At 33.3% G+C, this 20,280-nt stretch overlaps 3 protein-coding genes across 5 annotated transcripts; 2 read left to right on the top strand and 1 right to left on the bottom strand.

The window, feature by feature from the left end:
• Nucleotides 1–227: 227 nt before the first annotated feature.
• Nucleotides 228–4,233, bottom strand: LOC123699708. The gene is made up of 4 exons (XM_045646723.1): nucleotides 4,076–4,233; nucleotides 1,223–1,345; nucleotides 743–896; nucleotides 228–555 (listed from the first exon to the last, which is right to left on the bottom strand). The coding sequence occupies exons 2-4, from the start codon at nucleotides 1,333–1,335 to the stop codon at nucleotides 334–336; spliced, it is 489 nt and encodes a 162-aa protein (XP_045502679.1). The 5' UTR covers nucleotides 1,336–1,345; nucleotides 4,076–4,233; the 3' UTR covers nucleotides 228–333.
• On the top strand, nucleotides 1,706–8,626 carry LOC123699707. Its single transcript, XM_045646722.1, has 4 exons — nucleotides 1,706–2,014; nucleotides 2,377–2,553; nucleotides 7,013–7,140; nucleotides 7,305–8,626. The coding sequence occupies exons 1-4, from the start codon at nucleotides 1,924–1,926 to the stop codon at nucleotides 8,091–8,093; spliced, it is 1,185 nt and encodes a 394-aa protein (XP_045502678.1). The 5' UTR covers nucleotides 1,706–1,923; the 3' UTR covers nucleotides 8,094–8,626.
• A 1,598-nt stretch (nucleotides 8,627–10,224) lies between these two features.
• Nucleotides 10,225–19,361, top strand: LOC123699768. 3 transcript variants are annotated; one of them, XM_045646786.1, is made up of 7 exons: nucleotides 10,225–10,406; nucleotides 15,518–15,615; nucleotides 16,528–16,875; nucleotides 16,975–17,137; nucleotides 17,368–17,511; nucleotides 17,805–18,006; nucleotides 18,269–19,361. In XM_045646786.1, exons 2-7 carry the CDS (start codon nucleotides 15,546–15,548, stop codon nucleotides 18,482–18,484), a joined length of 1,143 nt encoding a protein of 380 aa, XP_045502742.1. In that variant the 5' UTR covers nucleotides 10,225–10,406; nucleotides 15,518–15,545; the 3' UTR covers nucleotides 18,485–19,361. The 3 variants fall into 3 exon arrangements, with proteins under 3 accessions (XP_045502742.1, XP_045502743.1, XP_045502744.1); XM_045646787.1 differs by having other exon boundaries at nucleotides 10,225–10,410; XM_045646788.1 differs by lacking the exon at nucleotides 10,225–10,406 and adding an exon at nucleotides 10,700–10,718.
• The last annotated feature ends 919 nt before the right edge of the window (nucleotides 19,362–20,280 follow it).

Genomic DNA, 20,280 nt, shown 5'->3' with positions numbered 1-20,280 from the left:
TTTACTTGCAGAAATAAAACGCTGTAAGTAGTTTTGTAAAAGTAAGAATACCTACATGAAACTAGGCATACTCGTCTCGTCTTTTGTCGGTATAAAAACCTTTTTTAGCTAGTTCGATTCGCGGATAGGTAATTTTTGCAAATCTTTAAATGTACAGTCATGTAGTGATGGACACACTTAAAAAAATATTGCGTGCACATCACTATTAAATTTTGGATATCAAATAAAAAAAAGGGATATAGACATTCTATGCCATTTATTCATAGTACAATTTTTGTCTTTTCATAACGAATGAGCCTAATCGAAAAAGTTACATGTAGTTTCAGGGGTATTTTAGGCGAGTAACATAAGAGGTTTCGAGTTCAGAGCATCTTCTTCGTTTTGCGATCGCAGGGGGTACCGGTAGGGGTGGTTCAGGATCCAACGCACGTGGCTGTCGATGGCGAAGCCCAGTCCAGTGCAAACGTTGAAATTGTTGTCGCAGTAGTAGCCGTGGGCGCACTTCTGCCCGTAGACGTCGTAGTCCATTTTTTCCGTGCAGTGTTCACCAGGGCCCTGTTGTAAACATAGTATGAAATATATTTTTTTTAAAGCGTTTAAGAACTGGGAATAATTTATTCTCTTTTAAAACAGAAAAATTTGTTTGATATCTTATTCTATTAAAATTACATTTGTAGTTAACTATCTACGTCCAATAATAAAAAATTAATACGGGGAAATGAAAAAATTGAAAATGTCTCACTCGGTAGCAATCCCGGCGGCCTCCGCATACTTCATTGATATAAGTTCCTCTCTCGCACTTCTTGTATCGTTTTTCTCCTTTTACAATGTTACATTCTTCATGATTTGGCAACCACGACAGGCTGCTTTCGCAAACCGGACATTCGACTAAAGTTCTGAAAGCATATTATATGGATAGCTGTTTTAACTTTTATCATCTCTACTTGAATTGCTTGAGTTTATAGACCACTGTCTTTAATGCATAAACTCCATAAACTGGACGAATCTTCATTACGATATTTCTACTTACACTCAATCAGCCTGCTGCAGATTGCCGCTCTGTAATAGCCTGTTAAAAAAGCTAAGAGGAACATAAATAAAAACAAAAATATGTGCCTTGTTTGCATTTTGAATAAGAAATAAATAAAATAATAAATCAATTGCAAATTAAAAACCGAAGCTTGTGCCCACAGACATCGATAACTTGTCTATCATCCATTACCCATCTACGGGGTGGGGTTCCTCTCTCTCGATGAGGTTACGGGACTCGTAACCTCTGTAATGTGCCATGCATGATGTGCTGGCTGCTAGCAGAATGTATAGTAAATGGTGCATTTTCAGAGTCCTGAAATATGCGTAAAGCGATAAATCAGTTTGTTACAAAGTACCTATGGTAAAAATATACCGATGTAAGTAGTTATTGAGACTATAAACTTAATTTTGCATATGTACACATAAATTCTCCGATATCATTGAACCTCAAGGGTTCATTACACACGTAAACAAATATGCTTCAAAAATAAAATTTTCCGCAGGAGGCAATGACGTAGGCAACGCATACATTAATTTTTATATAAAACGTCCAATGTATTCGTTTCAATACTGTAGCGCAACAAATGTTGGACGCATTAAGTTTATACATTTTGTATACTAAAGTTTATATCGATATTTAGAGTGTATGAAAAATAATTGAAATAAATTGGCACTGTGCATGTGATCATGGGTCAGTCTGAGCGCCAACGCCGCCCGCCCGACCTGCCGCCCAAGTAGCGCGCATTCATGTGACATAGTTTGCTCAATCCAGCCGTATTGAAAAACAATCAAACGTTTAAAAGTGTTTTTCGTTTTGAAAAAAATATTGTTTGAAATCTTAAGGTTAATTAAAAGACTGTCTGTTACTGTTTATTCACTTTTAATTCTAAAATGGGTATGATTTCACGTGTACGTGGTCGAATCCGAAGTGATTCTTTCTCGAAAATTCAAATGAAATCCGAGGATAAAATAGCCAATATCGGTATGTATTAAATTGTCTTTTTTTAATAATTTTAATTTACGAATACTTTTTACTTAGAGCCCGTTAGTGAATTTTTCCATTTTGCGTTTTATTAAATTATATTATGACTTGTGTGACTGTGTGTACATAATAGGTATTTTGCGTTGTCTTAGATAGGTAACTATAAGGTGTCTTTGTGTAACTTTTTCAAAACGCATAAGTAGATACACATTCTTTTTTTGTAATTCTATCAAACAAAACTTTTGTTTCATAAACGTTATTTTAGATTACAATCAGAAAGCAGAGAAGTCTTCAAAGTCACAATGTGAACTACGCCTAAAAGAATGCTTCAATATATTTAATACGACATATCATTGTTTCAGTGTGGCTTATATCGCTAGTTCTTCTTCTGCCATACTGGGCACCACGGGGTCTCCTGGTGGCGCTAGGGGGAGCCTGGCTTATGGCCGCTTACACATGCTTTGTGGTTCCAGTCCTCATCTCTGCCAACTACCGATATCCAGCTAGATGGTACCCGGCCGTTGTCAAACTTGCACGAAGTAAGTATCGATCAGGGTGGGGATTATTACAGAAAACTACCACTAGGTATATTTTAGGAGATAGCAAAATCTCAAAACAAACAGCTTTCTGACCGCTATTAAATGGAGGAAGCAGGAAAATTTGTCAGTGTTGTGGCATTCTATCAGTCAATATTATTGAATGGACTGTAATACGTAAAATACGAAAATAGAGAAACAAACAAAAAACAAACTGTAAACATGGGGGTGTGCCAACCTGACCTAGGCGTACCGCCTCCGTAGTCTAAAACGCGATCATGAAACTATTTGTAAATTTAACGGGAATATATAATGGCATTATCAGGGAAATAATAAATTCCGGTTAAAGAAGGTGTAGGTATTATAATTTTATCCCTCTGAAGCGTTATTCAAATAGTTCCTTGAGATTTCATTTAGAAATAACAATTAGAGTGAATAATAAGGTCACGGCCGGCAATATAAAATCGTCTGAAATCGAACTGGCAAGACGTTTTAAATCTCTTTAGCATTCGAAATATGTGCCAAAACATGTATTATAAATCAACTCAAGGATGAAAAATTTGGTACCTATACGGGAAATCTATACGTCACAGAGTGCAAGTACTTGTATGAATCATTTTTAGAATATTTCTTAAGTATGTAACTAACTAGTCTGTTTATGATTGTAACTATATTATTGAATTCTTCTATAGAGCGTCAACATTTTCTGCGTATTCTATTTAAGTACATAGGGTGATATATACAGAGAATACCTTGTAAAAGCATGGTATAAAGCAGACATTCGTTAAATGGACGTCAATACATGAATCAAACCGTACAATATTTTAAATTTGTAACGGTTTTTGCATTATAATTAAAAGATCTGGATCTATACAGAAAGTTGCGATGATTTATACCTATGTATAGAAGCATTTGTAACGTACAATATTTGTTTACACATAGATGTATTTGCGAGGGAGTCAGGTCATTGTCGATGAAGCTGAATGGAGCGACGGAAACTGGCCGGCCGCCAGCGTAAGTGCGTCAGTCGGACTTTTACTTATATTTTTGAGACGTATACAAACAGATTATACATGGCTTAGCTTTTCTTTTTATTGTGAAATGTTTGAGAAGATATACGCCGTGAATTTATAGTCTAAATTTAGATATTATTCATTTATTTTTACATATGGTTTTGAAAGGAATTGCCTGATGAATAAATACTAGGTATTCTTATATTTATACTTATACGACCATAAGTCATGGATTTAATAATAATATCTCTCTCGTTCTAAATATAAGTAATGATAGATTTTGTTTAGTTCAAGTTTAGTTCTTTAGGGATTTTCTGTAGACCGAATAAGTTTTTGTAAAGAAATTGTAAATACCTACATAGTCAGGTAGTGTCAACTTAAAAATACACTAGATATAGTGAGCTGTGAGCCAGACTATAGTAGGTAGTTGGATATCGGATTGTTCGATAATGTATAGTAAAAATAATTAAAAAAATATTATATCCAATAAAAAACATGATTCTTAAACTTACCAGAGAATCTATGGAGTTGGCTGAGTTATTTCTTTCTAAGGAGTCCAGCTCTGAACTGATTTCCTTTCAAAAGAGTTGCCTTTTTATATTCCCATTTTCCTAAGGGATGTCAAGCCAGTGAAAATGATGCAGTTTATTCGAAAGGGAAACAATCATTTATCTTGGTAAATGTTAAAAATACTTATGTAATGACGATTCGAAAGTGCTACTAAATAGTAGTCTAATTGAATAAATAAATGTTTGAGTTTGAGTTTGAGTTTGAGTTTCTTGTCGATCATTTTTAATACTTCACAAAAAACTATGACTATAGACCGTGCTTATGTAGGATTTAGGTAGGTACTTAAGACTAGTTTTTCATGCTTGTTGCACACTTGGTAACGGTAAGTTTATTAAATATCTACCTACTTTTTTTCTTCGTAAGTCTACTGTTATAATAACTTATTATAATTACTAGCTTACCACCCTCGGCTTCGCCCGCTTTTTCTAAAACCTAATAAATAATATACTAAAACCTTACTATTGAATCACTCTATCTATTAAAAAATAACAAATATGTAAAATATGTGAATGTAGAGGACTGTAGAGGGGTTGTGAACTCAAAGACGATACTGATCGTAATGATTTTATTTTGCACACAATATCCGTATTTATACAAAAATCGACCAAAAACAAAACCAATCAGAATTCTAATGTTGAAATTGAAATTTAGAATGCGCTCTGATTATGAAAAAGAATGCGCCGGCCTGTACACAATATGATATATATAAACTCTATGCATGTCTCCCATAGTGTCTCCCCTCAAGCGAAGCGAACATTTTTCTTGACGACGCGTCCACTTCTTGTAGTGTAGGGACGTGCCTTGTCCGTGTTGTAGTCTGTAGCAGGAACTGACGACGTAGCACTCGTAGGTGTAGGTGTAGATGCTACTGCTGTGCTTGCCAAACCTTCAACCTCTTCGTTTAATATGTATGCAGGCTTGAGTCTGCCAATTGATACTACTGTAGTCCGAAGTGGTAACTGTATTTGGTAGTACTTGACGTAGCGCTTCAGTACTTCATAAGGGAACTTAGATTAATTCACGTGCCGGTGAACTTTAGCTCGTTGACAGCTGGTACAAGACTTGGCCCATAACGTAGCGTCTTTATTCATTGCTGGCCAGAAAAACTTCGATGTTATTAGCTTCCGAGTAGCTCTAATACCAGGGTGGCATAGTCCGTGTTGAGCGTTAAATGCCATAAAACGGTATGCCTTCGGTAGAAAGGGACGGGGCGATGCGCTTGATAGCTCGCACGTGATTGGTCGATCGAGTCCGGGTAGCGTGACTTCACCGAATGTTAAATTTGTTTGAGTTTTTAATTTTCTGAGCTCTTCGTCGTTACTTGGTCGATGGCTAACTGCTTGAAGTCGATTACATTAGGGCATTGGATTTCTTCGATGCGTGACAACGCGTCGGCGACTATGTTCTCTTCTCCTTTGATGTACTTGATACTCGAACAGAATTGACTTATGTAATACAGCCGCGTATATTGCTAATAATTCGCGAAAATACACGCTGTAGCGACATTGCGTAGCACTCATTGCTTTAGAGAAAAAGGCTAGCGGTTTCCATCAATCTTTTGTTGAAGTACAGCGCCGAGACTATGATCTGAGGCGTCAGTCATAATGGCAAGGGAGCAGCCAGGAATGGGAAAACATCATGTTGTCGCTTCTGTGATGCTTTGACGGCGTTTCTCAAAAGCTTCAATTGCTGCAGAAGTCCATTCGATAGGCGTTTTGTCGTTCTTCTTTTTATTATGTAGATACTTGTTTAATTCATTTTGTAGATGAGCTTGGTTCGGTAGGCAGTCTCTGTAAAAGATGGTAGCAGCCTGGACTGGATGGAGACTATTAGATTTCAAGGGCTATAAAGTATAAACGGCTATAAAATATAAACATCTTCCTCAAATATGTAAAAATGTCTTTCCCGCGTTTATCTCAAAACCGCCATTTTGCGATTAACGCGGCTGCGCGATTGAGCCGAGATTGCACGGTTCCCAACTTAGGGGTTTTCCCCCCAGATTTAGGGGGTAAATAAGTGAGATAGGAATTTTTTAGGGGTCTGAAATTTTTAGGGGTATTTTTAGGGATTTTTTTTGACTGTTTAATATTTTTAAATTGATAATTACATAACTAGTTTTAATATTTATTTCTTGACCTAGCGACTCATAGCGACATCCAGTACGTAATTAAATAAAATTTTGCAAAGCATCATGATGGTCCGATTTACATTAAAAATCGACCAAAAACAAAACCAATCAGAATTTTAATGTTGAAATTGAAATTTAGAATGCGCTCTGATTATGAAAAAGAATGCGCCGGCCTGTACACAATATGATATATATAAACTCTATGCATGTCTCCCATAACCGCAACAAAATCCGTTGCGTAGTTTTAAAGATTTAAGCATACAAAGGGACATAGGGATATAGGGACAGAGAAAGCGACTTTGTTTTATACTATGTAGCGATGATTATATTTCTAATAAGAAATTGGTTGTTGTTACACGCGGGTAGCACATGATGTTGATATTAAACAAGTAAATTGTTTAATATCAATATCATGTTATTATATACTTAGATAAAAATAGATACTTTATTTATTGGTCTTGGTTACCTTTTGTATTACGCGTCCAATATTATCGCTAAGTCTTTTTTATAAATAAGAAATAATTTATGCAAATCAGTTCACTCGGAAAGTTGATATTATGGTGGACAATAGAAAGTGACATTTAACGATTCAGTAAAAAACAAACAATAACCATAAAAACAGCTATATTAAGTATTTATTATACCAAAAATTAATTCTTAATAGGCACATACGTATTGCGTCTACCAAAGTTATCCTATTTTATTTACTCTGATAAATCAAATAATAAAGAGTACTTAATATATTTTTCAGAGATAGCGCGAAAGCTGCAAGCTCCAGTGGCAAGAGTTGTATATGTCCTGAAAACTGCATACTCCCCTATTGACCGCGCAGAACGACTGTTTCTGCAGCTGAATAATCTCTCCACAATGATCAGCCAGGTGCGATGGTTCACGAATTGAAGATTGATTTTTTTTTAAGTAACTATTAAACTTCTAATTTCAAAAATCTCAGTTTAGCTAACTTGTAATATATTGCATTCAATTTACTTTTCCCAGAAGATTCTTGAATGAAATTATTAAAAATAAATTATGAAATTTTTCAGTTGCTGATCTTCACTGCATGTGACCGCCTCTTCGTATCAAGCGGCAGGCTTACCTGCCTCTACTCGCTCATGTTCTACAATGTCATCACATATTCAGTGAACTATATTAAAGAAATATGCACCAAAGAAGACTGGTCTCCCTATGTTAATGTCACTCGTCACTCCCAAGTAAAGCACCTTGCAATGTCTGCTACCAAAATCGTACTCGAATGGACCAAAGCGGTCACATTTATCGTGACCATAACGTTTATTCTCCTTACACTGGGATTGGAACAAGGATTGGAACATTACAGGCCAAATCTGCTTTACACTCTCATTACAGGAACTTATTATTTATTAACTGAAAGAACATTCCTGGAGTTATGGCCTTTGGCGCTGTCTGCTATGAAATTAGAAAGACTAGAAGGAATGGAGGCAATGTATTGCGGAGTTTGGGCTAGAGGTATCACGACTGCAATAGCGATACCCTTAGTGCCAGCTCTTGCGTGGCACGAGCGTTGGAGGCTCGCTTTGCTCGTTGCATACATCTGTGTTTACGTGCACGGAAGACATAGACTCGGGGAAGTATTGGTTAAACTGAACGAGGCCTGTGACTCTCTAGCCAGGTTTCGACGAGCGACTGTAGAAGAATTGTCGACATTGGAAGATGTGTGTGCTGTTTGTCTCGGAGCTATGAAGTCAGCTCGAGTGACTCCTTGCGCTCATTTCTTCCACGCCGACTGTCTGAGGAAATGTCTTGCTGCATCAGATCGATGTCCTATATGTGTAAGACCATACGTGTTCTATTGACAGAGTATTTAAAGACTGTGTGGCTTAGTTATAATATGAAAATTAAGTGATGACCAGTATTATTCAAACGAATGTTATTTTTAAGATTATTGCAAATAATTTAAAGAAGTTGGAGTGCAATGGGTGATATTTTAATAATATTTAATAGATTTAAAATCCTATGAAATAGAGCGACACCCCATATAGACTGTTCTTTTTTGGGTTATTTATGAAAATCGGAATGGTCTAAGATCCGAATATAAGTGGAAATGCAACGGCGTGATAATAGAATGAGACCAATTTTATAATAAATTTAGTGTATTAAAAAATGTATTAAAAATGGGTTGACTGGGAAAATCCTGGACAGGACATTGTTAATGAATTTAAAAAAAAAATATTTTTTTTAATTAATTGCAGTATCAACATAATAAAAAAAAATTTATAATAGACTTAAAGTATGAAACCTACAGAATGTGCAGTCATAGTCGTTTTCTAATATTTACCGGGACAAACGGCTAGGTTGGCAGGTATAAACAGGTACTTAGGTATGTTGGTACCAGTTACTTTCACTTTATAGGATGATGAAAAAAAAATATGTCAGCGCTGTTTTATTGTTTTATTATCTCGAAACTGCAATTAATAAAAAATGAAAATAAAAGACTTTTTAATAATTAATAAAAAATATCCTGTCCAGGATTTTCCCAGTCAACCCATTTTTAATACATTTTTTAATACACTAAATTTATTATAAAATTGGTCTCATTCTATTATCACGCCGTTGCATTTCGAAGTTTATATTCGGATCTTAGATCAGAATAAAAAATTGTTTTTAAAGTAACGGATCATTTACTTTAAAATGATTTCTTCGATCCTAGATTTTTGAGAAGTTCATCCTCATCATAGTCATTGGAAATAATACATCTAGGATGATAAAATATAAATAAAGTGTACCTAACAATAGCTACCTATTTTGTTTACATAAACATTTATACATAAATAATTACAGACACAGCGCGGGCAGTGACTACAAACGCAGTGTTAAAAAATGAATTTGCAGTGGAACACATAACTACTTAGGTACTTAACCATTATATTAAATAATAAAATGAGTATCACAACGTGCTTTTTACTACTTCACCAATTTCCAATTATCTCAGGTGGATAGTATCTAGCAGTGTTAGATAACATTGATTTGACCTGAAAAATGATTGATTTGAAAAATATAAAACACCCTGTAATAAATAGGTACCTATTTAGTTAACTTCCTATTTTTAACATCTTAACATACTTATACATGTAAATGATATTATGTTGTAATCATTTTTATTTTTAACTATATTGCGTAAAATAGTTAATAATTTTAAGGTCAAAACGATGATTTTCAGTGTATCGACTCATATTTATTTATATATACATAGGTAAAAATATATTCTTCTCAGTTATTTAGATTAATGCTAGAATAATAAAATCTGTATTTTTTAAAAAGAGCTTCAATTTTACGTATGTACCTATCTATTCCTCGAGTAGGTGTTTAAGTAATATGGCTACCTATTTTTTATATAAATAAACATGATTATCTTAAATATTGTTTCAATGAATTCATTCCACATAACCAGAATTATTGTGTACCTACAGTAATAAAAGCTTTTAAACTACCCTCGCCAATCTACAATCAATGATCACCTTAAATGAATAAATTAAATTACCAATATTTTATTGACCCAGATTTTTTAAAATGTCGGTCTACAATAATGAAGATTTACAAGTAGTTTCCTCTATTTTTTTATGAAAATTTAAAATTATATTTGAGTAATAAATAACTTTGAGTAATAAATAATAAACTATACAGAAAATTCTTCCCTAGATGTCGCTATTTTGTGGAGAAGATGAGTTTTCAGTGATGTTCTCGGAAGCCACATAAGACGCAAGATGGCGCTGCTATCCCTCTTCATAGGAGGAGAGGTTATCGGTAGTCGGTAGTCGGTACTCCGTAGTCATTACGTAATTTTTTTTTACATGTACGCAGAAACAATGATGTAGCTATCTCTATCACTCTTATGGTATGCCATTTCATGTACTCAATAGCAAAGACGTTATACAAAACTGAACTTTATGATCTTCAACGAAAAGGTTTGTAATAATTCCATCCATGTATTGTAGTATCATGTCAGTCACCGCCGCATACATTCGGACTAATAGACGTGCTTTGAGTAACATAATATTTAGTTTTTAAAATATTTACTTCGTGAATGAACTTTGTCAATTAAAAATGTGAATCAAAATCGACAACAGAGTTTTTTAGTATACCACTGCTATGGATTTACTATTTTTAAGGTAGGTAAGTTAGTAGAACATTAATTATTAATGTGTTTGGTTATAATATTTATTTAATATGATTTTTATTTAAATTTGAAGGTACCTTTCAAAGTTATATTTATTTACTTATGTCTCATTTTGTATTATATGATTTCAAGTAATATCAACAGCAATATGCAAGAACTATGAGTTAAGTAATTAGGTACCTATACCTGTCTTAAAATAATTGAGATATAGGTAGATAAATACCTAAACTTGTTTATTTTATTTTCAGCTTAAATAAATGTGAAATAACAAATAAGCTTAAAATACAATGATTAGCGATTAGTAGTAAGTAGGTAGGTATAATATAGGTATTCAAGCTTTGGCTTAGCATTACCACAGATTAGAGAATAGTTACTTCGTATTACATTAATACTGGTCCTTGACTATATTTCTCAACCTTGAAAGTTGAAGGAGATTGCGATTCAAATCTGGCTGGCTGACTTACCTACTTACGTCATGCTCATACAGGAAGGAAAACAAATTACTAATCATCTTGAATAAACAATTAAAGAACATCTATACATACCTAAGTATAATAAATCTGTAGAAGGGTCAATTCTGTACATTGAAAATATTGAAGAAATAAATACCAGGGGTGTTACTGGATCGATACCAAACCCAAATATGTGATTAAAAAAATTTTTGTCTGTCTGTCTGTCTGTCTGTCTGTACGTTCAGGCATCACGTTAAAACGAACGGTTCGATTTCGATGAAACTTGGTATAATTATACCTAATTATCCTGGGCGTAAAATAGGATACTTTTTATCCTGGAAAATTACGTAGAAAAAAAATTAAACTTAATTTTTCAGTTTTATCCATAGACGTTGTTCTGTAGAACCACGAACATACGTTGCGTATAGGCCTAGCCGTATTTGGATCCAATAGATATTATAAGATGTCATTGTCAGAGTTATATAAAACGGAGAAATAAACCATCCACGCGAAGACCGACATCCGCGCGGACGGAGTCGCGGGCAGAAGCTAGTTTAGAATAAAACTGTGATAAAACTTCTCTTTTTTAAATAAGTAACCCTATCTTTTTTAATTAATTATTGTTTTTTTTTTTATTTAATTTTAATAGTTTGTGTTTACCATAGGCTCAAAATACTTGCCTACAACAACAGTTATTTAAAAAAAATGTTATACCTTTATACTATGTAGGTACCTACTGTATGAGATAATACTGTTCAAAAAGGTATTTTGTATTTTATTATCTACGGCTTCGCCTTATCTACCAAAACCAAGAGATAAACGAGCGAGTCAATGCAATAAAAAAATAAGTACTTAGGTATGTGTCTGATATTGCACACAAAAATATGGGTTGTGTGTAAATATTTATTTAAATTATAAAATAAAGCAAAGGTGAAAATCGGTGAAAAGCGGTGAGAGTTGAGAAAAAGTACCTATCTATTTACATTCTAGGTAACTACACTTCATGAATTTGTATAAATAGGTATCTACATATTAATTTGTAAGGTATACCTACCTGTTAGGTCTCTCTATATCTTTAAGTATTATAGCACAGACTAATAATAATATACTACATATTATTATTATGGGCAGGCTGCGGCTGGTGTCCCACAACACAGTAAAGTTCTCTAAAGGGCCTCTGCGTGTTGGATCCGTGTCCCCACGTAAGCCTTCCAAAGGACCGGGTACCTTCCTTATGATGGTACCCGAGTATTATGGATTTGAGATATACTACGTATACAAATTATAGGTATCTACTGTGTTTTAAAATTACATTTACCTTGTTCTCTCTGACAAAGTAGGTAAAGATAGACATTGAAAAGGCCTCTATTTTATAATAGAGACGAAATTATAATTTTAAATTTAATAGTTATTACCTACACATAATATTATATTGGTGGGATATTACAAGGTAGGTAAGTATAATAGCAAAAATCTTGATTTCAAGTTACTTTATTGTGTTTTTTCACAATTATAAACATGGTACATCTCTGGAACAGCTAGACCGATTTTGACGCGACTTTCTCTGACTGATAGCCGTTGTAATAAGTAACCTAGGATGATTTTTATTCTGATATTTCATAACGATCAGGAACATTAGGATTAAAAGGAACGCAGCTAGTTTCTTATATACGGATATACCTAGTCTTAATCTCTTATATGTCATAGTAGTAGATCTTCAAAGGATCGTTTAATAGTTAGTATCATGTAGGTTTGAATGAAAAGTATGTATCTATAGAGGTTTTGATTATAATCATATTTGTAAAGCAGTCACTAAAGCTATCCACGTGCTAATTTAACATTATTAGATTAACCCGTAATCTGCAATTACCGCACGAAGTCAAAGAACTTAAAGTAATAATCTGAATTCCACATATTATAGGTACCTAGGTTATAATTTTACCTAATACTTATGACTTTTAAGTTTCTTAGAGCTGAGTTGTTCACCTACATAGCTTATCAGCTGAACGTCGATAAGAATGTAATAAATAAAACCTCGTCAACAACATTATTATAGGGCTAGGAGCAATTAAAAACATCTTAGGCTAGGAGTACTGATTTGCAGAGAAGAAGGACGGTATAGTATGTAGGATGTTACGTATATTACAATATTGGATACCACATTATGGTCATAAGTTAGGTAGTACAAAGTACAAACTTCAAAGATTAAAGACAAGACTATTAGGTACGATATTATCTTGGTAAGTACTATTTTTGTCAAAAGTTTTGAGGGTTGCAGACAATCAACAAATTAATGATTGCGTTTTCATTCCGACTTGTAAATATAAACAAACAACAAATAGAAAACCACACAATGGTGGGATTTAAATCAATTACGCCATCGGGTGACGCGATACAATTATCGAGTTGAATTTAACTATTGCGTTGTTATTTGATGCAATACTGCGTATTTTCCAAAATATTAACACATTGTGTGACTCGTAGTTATCTACTTCACATATTTCTCATAGTTCCTAATACGTATCTACTTATTTCAAAGTGTCCTTTCTCCTCCTTCCTTCTAAAAGTATTTCATGTATATTTCACAAAAAAAAACAAGTTTGTTTCCGAGAAAGTAAAAATTTAAAATATCCAAAAAAAATCCCCTTATTTGCCCTTATAATAACTACATACATACGCTTTTTCTGTAAGGTATCGAAAATTTTTGTTCGTGAAAAAAATAAAAATAAAGCTCTACTGGGGAAAAATTTGCTTGATAAAAATCTATTATACCTAAACATGAATCTATTATAAACATGGCCTCGAGACTTCGACCTAACACAATAATTACTACAAATTAAGAACATTCTGTCCTATCTGTGCACTCTAATTTTCTCTACCTTCCAAAAAGTTATACCATGACTCTACAGTGCTCTACATAGTTTACTGATTAATCCCGAAAGTAGAAAGTATATATGAAGTACAACCTATTTCATGCAGTTTTTTATATTTGATAGGTATGAGATTCAGTAATGAGAGAGAAGAAAGGTTAAGAGCGAATAAGTATGTAAAAATTAAGTCGCATTAATATGCTATACCTACTCTATAAGCCTATATAGTATATAGCATAGAGCTGCTACTGTTGTACACGTCGCGTTTGTACCTACCTAATAGGGATTTACGAATAATAATGTATCCATATGTTAGAATAAGACCGTAGGTACGTACATGTATGAGTAAAATTTTATTCTCATATAGGAATTAGGATGATCTCAGAGGTCTGAGTTAATATAGAGCAAGTTAATGAATCACAAGTTATTAACATTCACCGTAATTGGGAGACGCCAGACACTGACTCTTTAATTATTTGTTTTTTATTATGAAGTACATAGTAACCACTCAGTTCAATATTAATATTGTAAAATATTAATAATTAGCATTAACAGCAAATAATATAATAATTAGGTATAATATAGTAAGTCAACCGGGCGTTATTTGTTGGAGGTGTCAAATATTTATACTCTAGCTTCACAGTTTTTGGGTATGTTTATCATAGGATTCATAGGATAATCTAAGGATAATATATTCTGTTTAGCTTGTGTCCATGAAATTGGCAAATAATGTATGAAATTTACGTAAAAATGTGCTAAGACATAAGGAATATTATCAGAAATTGTCGACAGCGAAACCGCCCTTGAATATCAACGTTGACAAAATATATTTTAAAACTGCTTAGTTGTTAATTTTTCTTTGCTTTCCATAAAAAATATAAATACACAACCTTATTTTGCATTTGAAATCTTGTGTCATAGGTAGGTACTTACCTATTTTTAAAGAGTAAACATTGTGAAAATCTCTGAGGATTTTGGTAATATTAAGACGTATATTACCAAGATCCTTAGTATGATGCCACAATTTTCTACTTTGAATATAATGTCTGTACTTAAATTAAATCACATACCTAGTTACCTACTAAATAGAACCAGTTGGCCTTGGCAAATTGACGAACTATGACCACAGCTCTTAAAATATGTATAGGTACCTTAATTTGAGCATTGTTATCTTATTGCTATTTTGTTATTAATGACAAAGCTACATATCACACTACATACATATTTAAAGCAAATACATACCTACCTACCTTCGTACTAAAACAAAGGTTGACTGGTAGCCATAGAGCCGGCATTGGTGCCTTAATTTAAAGCTGTTATTTAATTTTATCGTAACTACCTACTTATTGCTTTTTTTTACAATTTACAATAAAGCATATATAAATAAATAAATGAACAATACGAATTCTTTAAAGCACTGTTTATATTTTGTTTGCAATAGGTACATGTACCTATATTTCAAGAGAAAACATTATTTTTTGCAGCTCTATCTCTATAATTTGTTTTTTCCAATAATGGACTAAATTAACAAGGGGACTAGAGGACGATATTCAATTTGATAGCGGAGGTACAGGATAGGATATTCAGTTTTTAGGAATTGATGTAAAAATCAATCGATATTAATTGGGCGTTACGACGCGACCTACTTTGGGTTGTTAGTTCTTATCATATATTCAGAAGCTCATTTTTGATAAGTGTCCCTTTGGAATATCATGCATGACTCATAGACAACTCCTAGTTACCAATATTAAGTTCCTTACGTAAATTTTTATTTTTTTCAGAATAAAAATGTGACGCAAGAAAAACAAGATGACCGTTCTTCTTTATAATGCTTACGAACTGGAGGAAAGAGCCTCGAGGCACCTTAACGTTTGGAAAGGTAAAATAAAATAAAAACTTTGACTAATTTAATCCGTTTCAGCTATGTAGATCTTGTTCACTTTACCTGCTAAAAAAATGCCTGACATGTTTTGAAAAAGCGATATTTTTGTTTCGTTTTTTTTATAATGAAGAGCGCGGATTTTTCGAAGTTATTATGTTCATTGTTCCTACTTAGTGGCACTGTGTTTTTTATTTTAAAAAGTCTACATTGAGCACTCATTGATTACTTAAATTTTAAAATCGATTATCATCACTTAAGCAAATTGTGTTGAGTAACATTCATGTAGAGTAGACAATGAATTTGTTAACACTAAAAGCATTTAAGAATCTCAGTTTGAATAACAAACGATTTCTACGTTTATAAATAATTGTAATCAGAATTCGATGTGAATGTGATGTGAGTGTGTGTCGAAATGCTAGCTAGTTTTTTTGTACACATTAAAATATTTTTCAAAAAAGGTACCTTCTAAAGGTCGTCTATAACTTATGAATAATTGTTAGTGGTAACGCTAACGAGCATTTGATCACAATGTATTTCGCACCGTAATATGCATTAAGTATCATGGAACGTGGATATAAAAGTTAAAAATACCCTAGTGATATAGAACAGGATAAATTTGTCGAATGAGGCCGGTTTGTTGTGGCTATAACCGTGCGCTGCGGCATACATTGCGGGATACCATTCATGACATCATTGTATACCTACGAATTTGAATCCGATTTTTTATTGATTTTTTTATAAGTATACGTAGAATGGGTTTGATCTTGGTTTGATCATTTAATCTAAGCACAAATAAAGAGTCAAATGTACAATTTGTTACCAAAAACAACATGTCGTCAATTTAAAATAATTTATTTCTATATTAAACTAGTTAGTTAAGTAACTACAACAAACTATTTTTTTTTCTAGCCTGGCATTTAGTATTGTATGCACTAGCGGCGGTATTCGGAATACTCAACTATGTGTTCCTACAAAATGCGATGGAAATGGTCGACAATAATTGCGTCCTATTTCCGCGACAACTCGCTTTTCGAATGATTGATGCGACAACTTTCGTGGAAAATAAATCAAGTTCGCTCAATGATAGTAACAAAATTGCCAATAATAATGCTCAATTAGAACCTGTCCATTTTGACAACATTACTGAAGAAAATACTGAAAACGTTAAAAGGGATATATCACAATTGAATGAAACAGAATCAAATAAAAACGAATCGATTTCGACGAGTGTTGATATTGGTGACATTACACTTACAGGTGAGAAATTACTTGATTGTTCAGACTATAAATTTCTGAAGAAATCTGTGCTGAAGAAAATGTGCTGAATTTTTTTAAATATATGAAATCGCATTGCAGCTGACGAGAGACAACGCCTGGTGTTGGACACATCTCGGACACTGTTTGGACGAGACAGCGACTGTCAATTTACTGAGTACATTCCGGTCGTGTCTTTGATCGTTGCAGCGACATGGGCGACGCTATTTACAATGTGTCCTGGTGGAGGACACTCGCGATCTGGGTATCTATATGTTATATAAAAGCTATGATCATACTTTATTGCACTTATTTTCAACAGCCCACCATTTATTACCATTGTAGGGACACATACCTATGGTCCTTCTGCGATCTATTGAGCGTTTTCAGAATTTAAAAATTATGACTGTTTTCTGAGATATAGTTTTATTTAATTTAAAATTCATTTGTGCTTAAACTAGTATAACCGAATTAACACTTTCAAATGAATTTTAGACTTCAGCAGCCTTGGCGAATATTAGCACCTGCGTTAATTTTCGCCATTTTAATGGTTGGACTGACTGGACACAATTTTGCAAGAACGAATATGGGGCTACAAAATTTCTGTGCAGCATTTTATAACGTAACAAATGCAACGACGTAAGTCCTAAAACTTGAGTATTATTTTTCTTTGTAACTTCAAGCAGTATTTTTTAATAATGCAAATGAAATATATACCTATAATTTGAAATTTGAAATAAGATGATATTATGTACATACTACATACTATAATAATGAATTAGAATTGATGAACTTTTAAAGTTTGTTTTGCGCTTGTATATTAGATACTTCTAGTTTTTATAGAGGTAAATAAAAGGCAATTACTTATATATTTTAATACATTTATTTCTATACATTTAACAATTCTACTACAATCTATCTCGAAATTCCAGTTGTTCATCCGTGGACCAGTACCTCCTGCGGTCCGTGAACGCAACATGGTCGTGGGGCGGTCGGGCAGCGGCCACGCGGGCAGCGAGCGCGGCCGTGTGGGCGAGCTGGGCGTGTGCGGCCGCGCTGTTCCTAGCACGCTGCCTCGCCGCGCCGGACTTCCGTGTGCGACGCACCGGCGCGTACTTGAAAGATCCGAACAATGTAATTAAGTTATGAAGTGCCATCATTAACAGAAACAACTTACAATAACGATCATAATTTGTCCTAAGAAAAACTCTGCCCATATTCACGAGGAATAGGCAGAGTTTTGAGAGATTTTTACTCTCACAAATTGGTTTAGTGTTGTATTTGGTTAAAAAAACACAGTAAAAGCTTATAACTGAATTAGTAGACTATATAAAGGACCTAAATAAGGTTATTTAAATAGCTACTTTAATAATATATTTAAATATTTACTTTGCAGAAAGTAACACCGTATTTGAAGAAAACTAAACGTGTGACGACCAGCTCACCGAATAAATTACGAGATAACACATCCATCGAATCAGAGCCCACTGCTACGACGGAGCTAGTCACAGCTTCCATAGAACAAGGCCAGGACACGGCGCCGGCTTCATTGCAAGTCACACCCGTTAAAACTGCTATTAAGGAATCGATAGAAATGACCACATCGCCCTAAACTATTTTCATCAAGATTCTTATTAATTTAATATGCTTTCTTGTGTGATGACTGTTAATTGTTATAGGTATGCCAGTGATCTTTAGTTCTTTATTCATATTTAGGTGTATAATAATTTACTGCCTGCCAATTTTTTTAGACTGCTTCATACTTAAAAATTATATCCAAGTACTTAGAGATAAGAAATATGTAATGCTTATATTATAACTACCTGTGTAATATTTCCGAAAATGTCTTATTAATCTTATACCATTTTATAAAATGTATTACAATTATTGAAATAGAATTCTAATAACAAATAAATATTTTGTAATATGCTCAAAATTAGAAAAATAGAATGCGTGTGTAAGATTTAAAAATCGCTCAAAATATGTTTGATGCTCTTTGCCCAAAAAATATTAAAAATATATAGACATTATAAAGGCTCATAAAATATGTAATTCATAATATAATGGAGATAATTTGTCTTTATAGGTTGCTTACTAAATTGAATTGAATTTATAACATTATATAAATCAAGTAAATACTACAATAGATACTCTACATTATGTTAAGATACATTATGTGTACCTAATCCATACTAATATTATAAATGTGAAAGTAACTCTGTCTGTCTGTTACTCAATCACGCCTAAACTACTGAACCAATTTGCATGAAATTTGGTATGGAGATATTTTGATACCTGAGAAAGGACATAGGATAGGTTTTATCCCGGAAATCCTACGGGAACGGGGTTTTCTTTGAAAACGCGGGCGAAGCCGCGGGCGTAAAGCTAGTAAAGTACTTATATATATTTTATACCTTCGTCAAATGATTATATGGAGTTGTTACTTTAATTATGTTTTTGTCTTTTAATAAAAGGAGAGTTAAATTTAATTTATGCATTTGATTTATCCTTATCTCATAAGTCTCATCGTTTTATTTATTTTTACAGTTACATATATGATATACCTAATAAAACATAGCCAAAACACATAGCGCTCAATAAAAATACCAGCGGCAAAAGGTCGTTTTGGCAGTTTAGAAAAAATATGGTTTTCGTTTGAAAATTCGAAAATATCCTCATTCTTTGCCAATATTTTTGGTTGTAGATACTTATGTATGTCGTATTAAAATAAACAAGTAGACTTGTTAGTAGTGCTATCAACTAATTTGCCGCTAATTATCAAAATTTGGTTAAAGGGCCCGAAAGGTCCTTAAGACATTAGACAACAGCTGTTTGTTCGAAATATATTTGTATAATCTTTTTTTACGTAGGTTTCAGTTTTTAAAACTAGTTCTTGTGATAAAGTCATTGTGGCCTCTTTAGCATGTGGGCACCGCTGATACGGCCTTAGAGCGTAAAACTAGCCAGTCAGATACGCATATACGGCGGTAGGCTACGCAATTTAGCTAATAGTAAGTACTATATCCCACCGCAGGATTACTTCGTTCATAGTTTTTTTGATGAAACCAAAATTTTATGTATATTTATAATTATTAGGAGAATATATTATATCGACTAGGTTGCCAGTCAAAATTTGGCCACAAGCATGTTTTTTTTTTTATTGGTATAGCCAATAGGGAAGCGCTTGACCACAATCTCGAATAGAAGTTGAACAGTTCTTTGGCATATTATGATTATAATGTACATATTATGTATTGGACATGAATAGATAAATAAGTTTTGATAAAAAAAAGCATACTAATTGTTAATAGGTAGTGGTAAGTGGGGATTACCACTATTAGCAAGTATGAAATAAATTTATGCGTATCAGTAGAAAATAGAGTTTTTGGTTTTTTATGACGAAGTAAA

The sequence above is a fragment of the Colias croceus genome, chromosome 18 (genome assembly GCF_905220415.1).
Source record: "Colias croceus chromosome 18, ilColCroc2.1".
NCBI lineage: Eukaryota > Metazoa > Arthropoda > Insecta > Lepidoptera > Pieridae > Colias > Colias croceus.
Note: the sequence above shows the minus strand (reverse complement) of the source record. Positions and strands in the feature narration are given on the sequence as shown.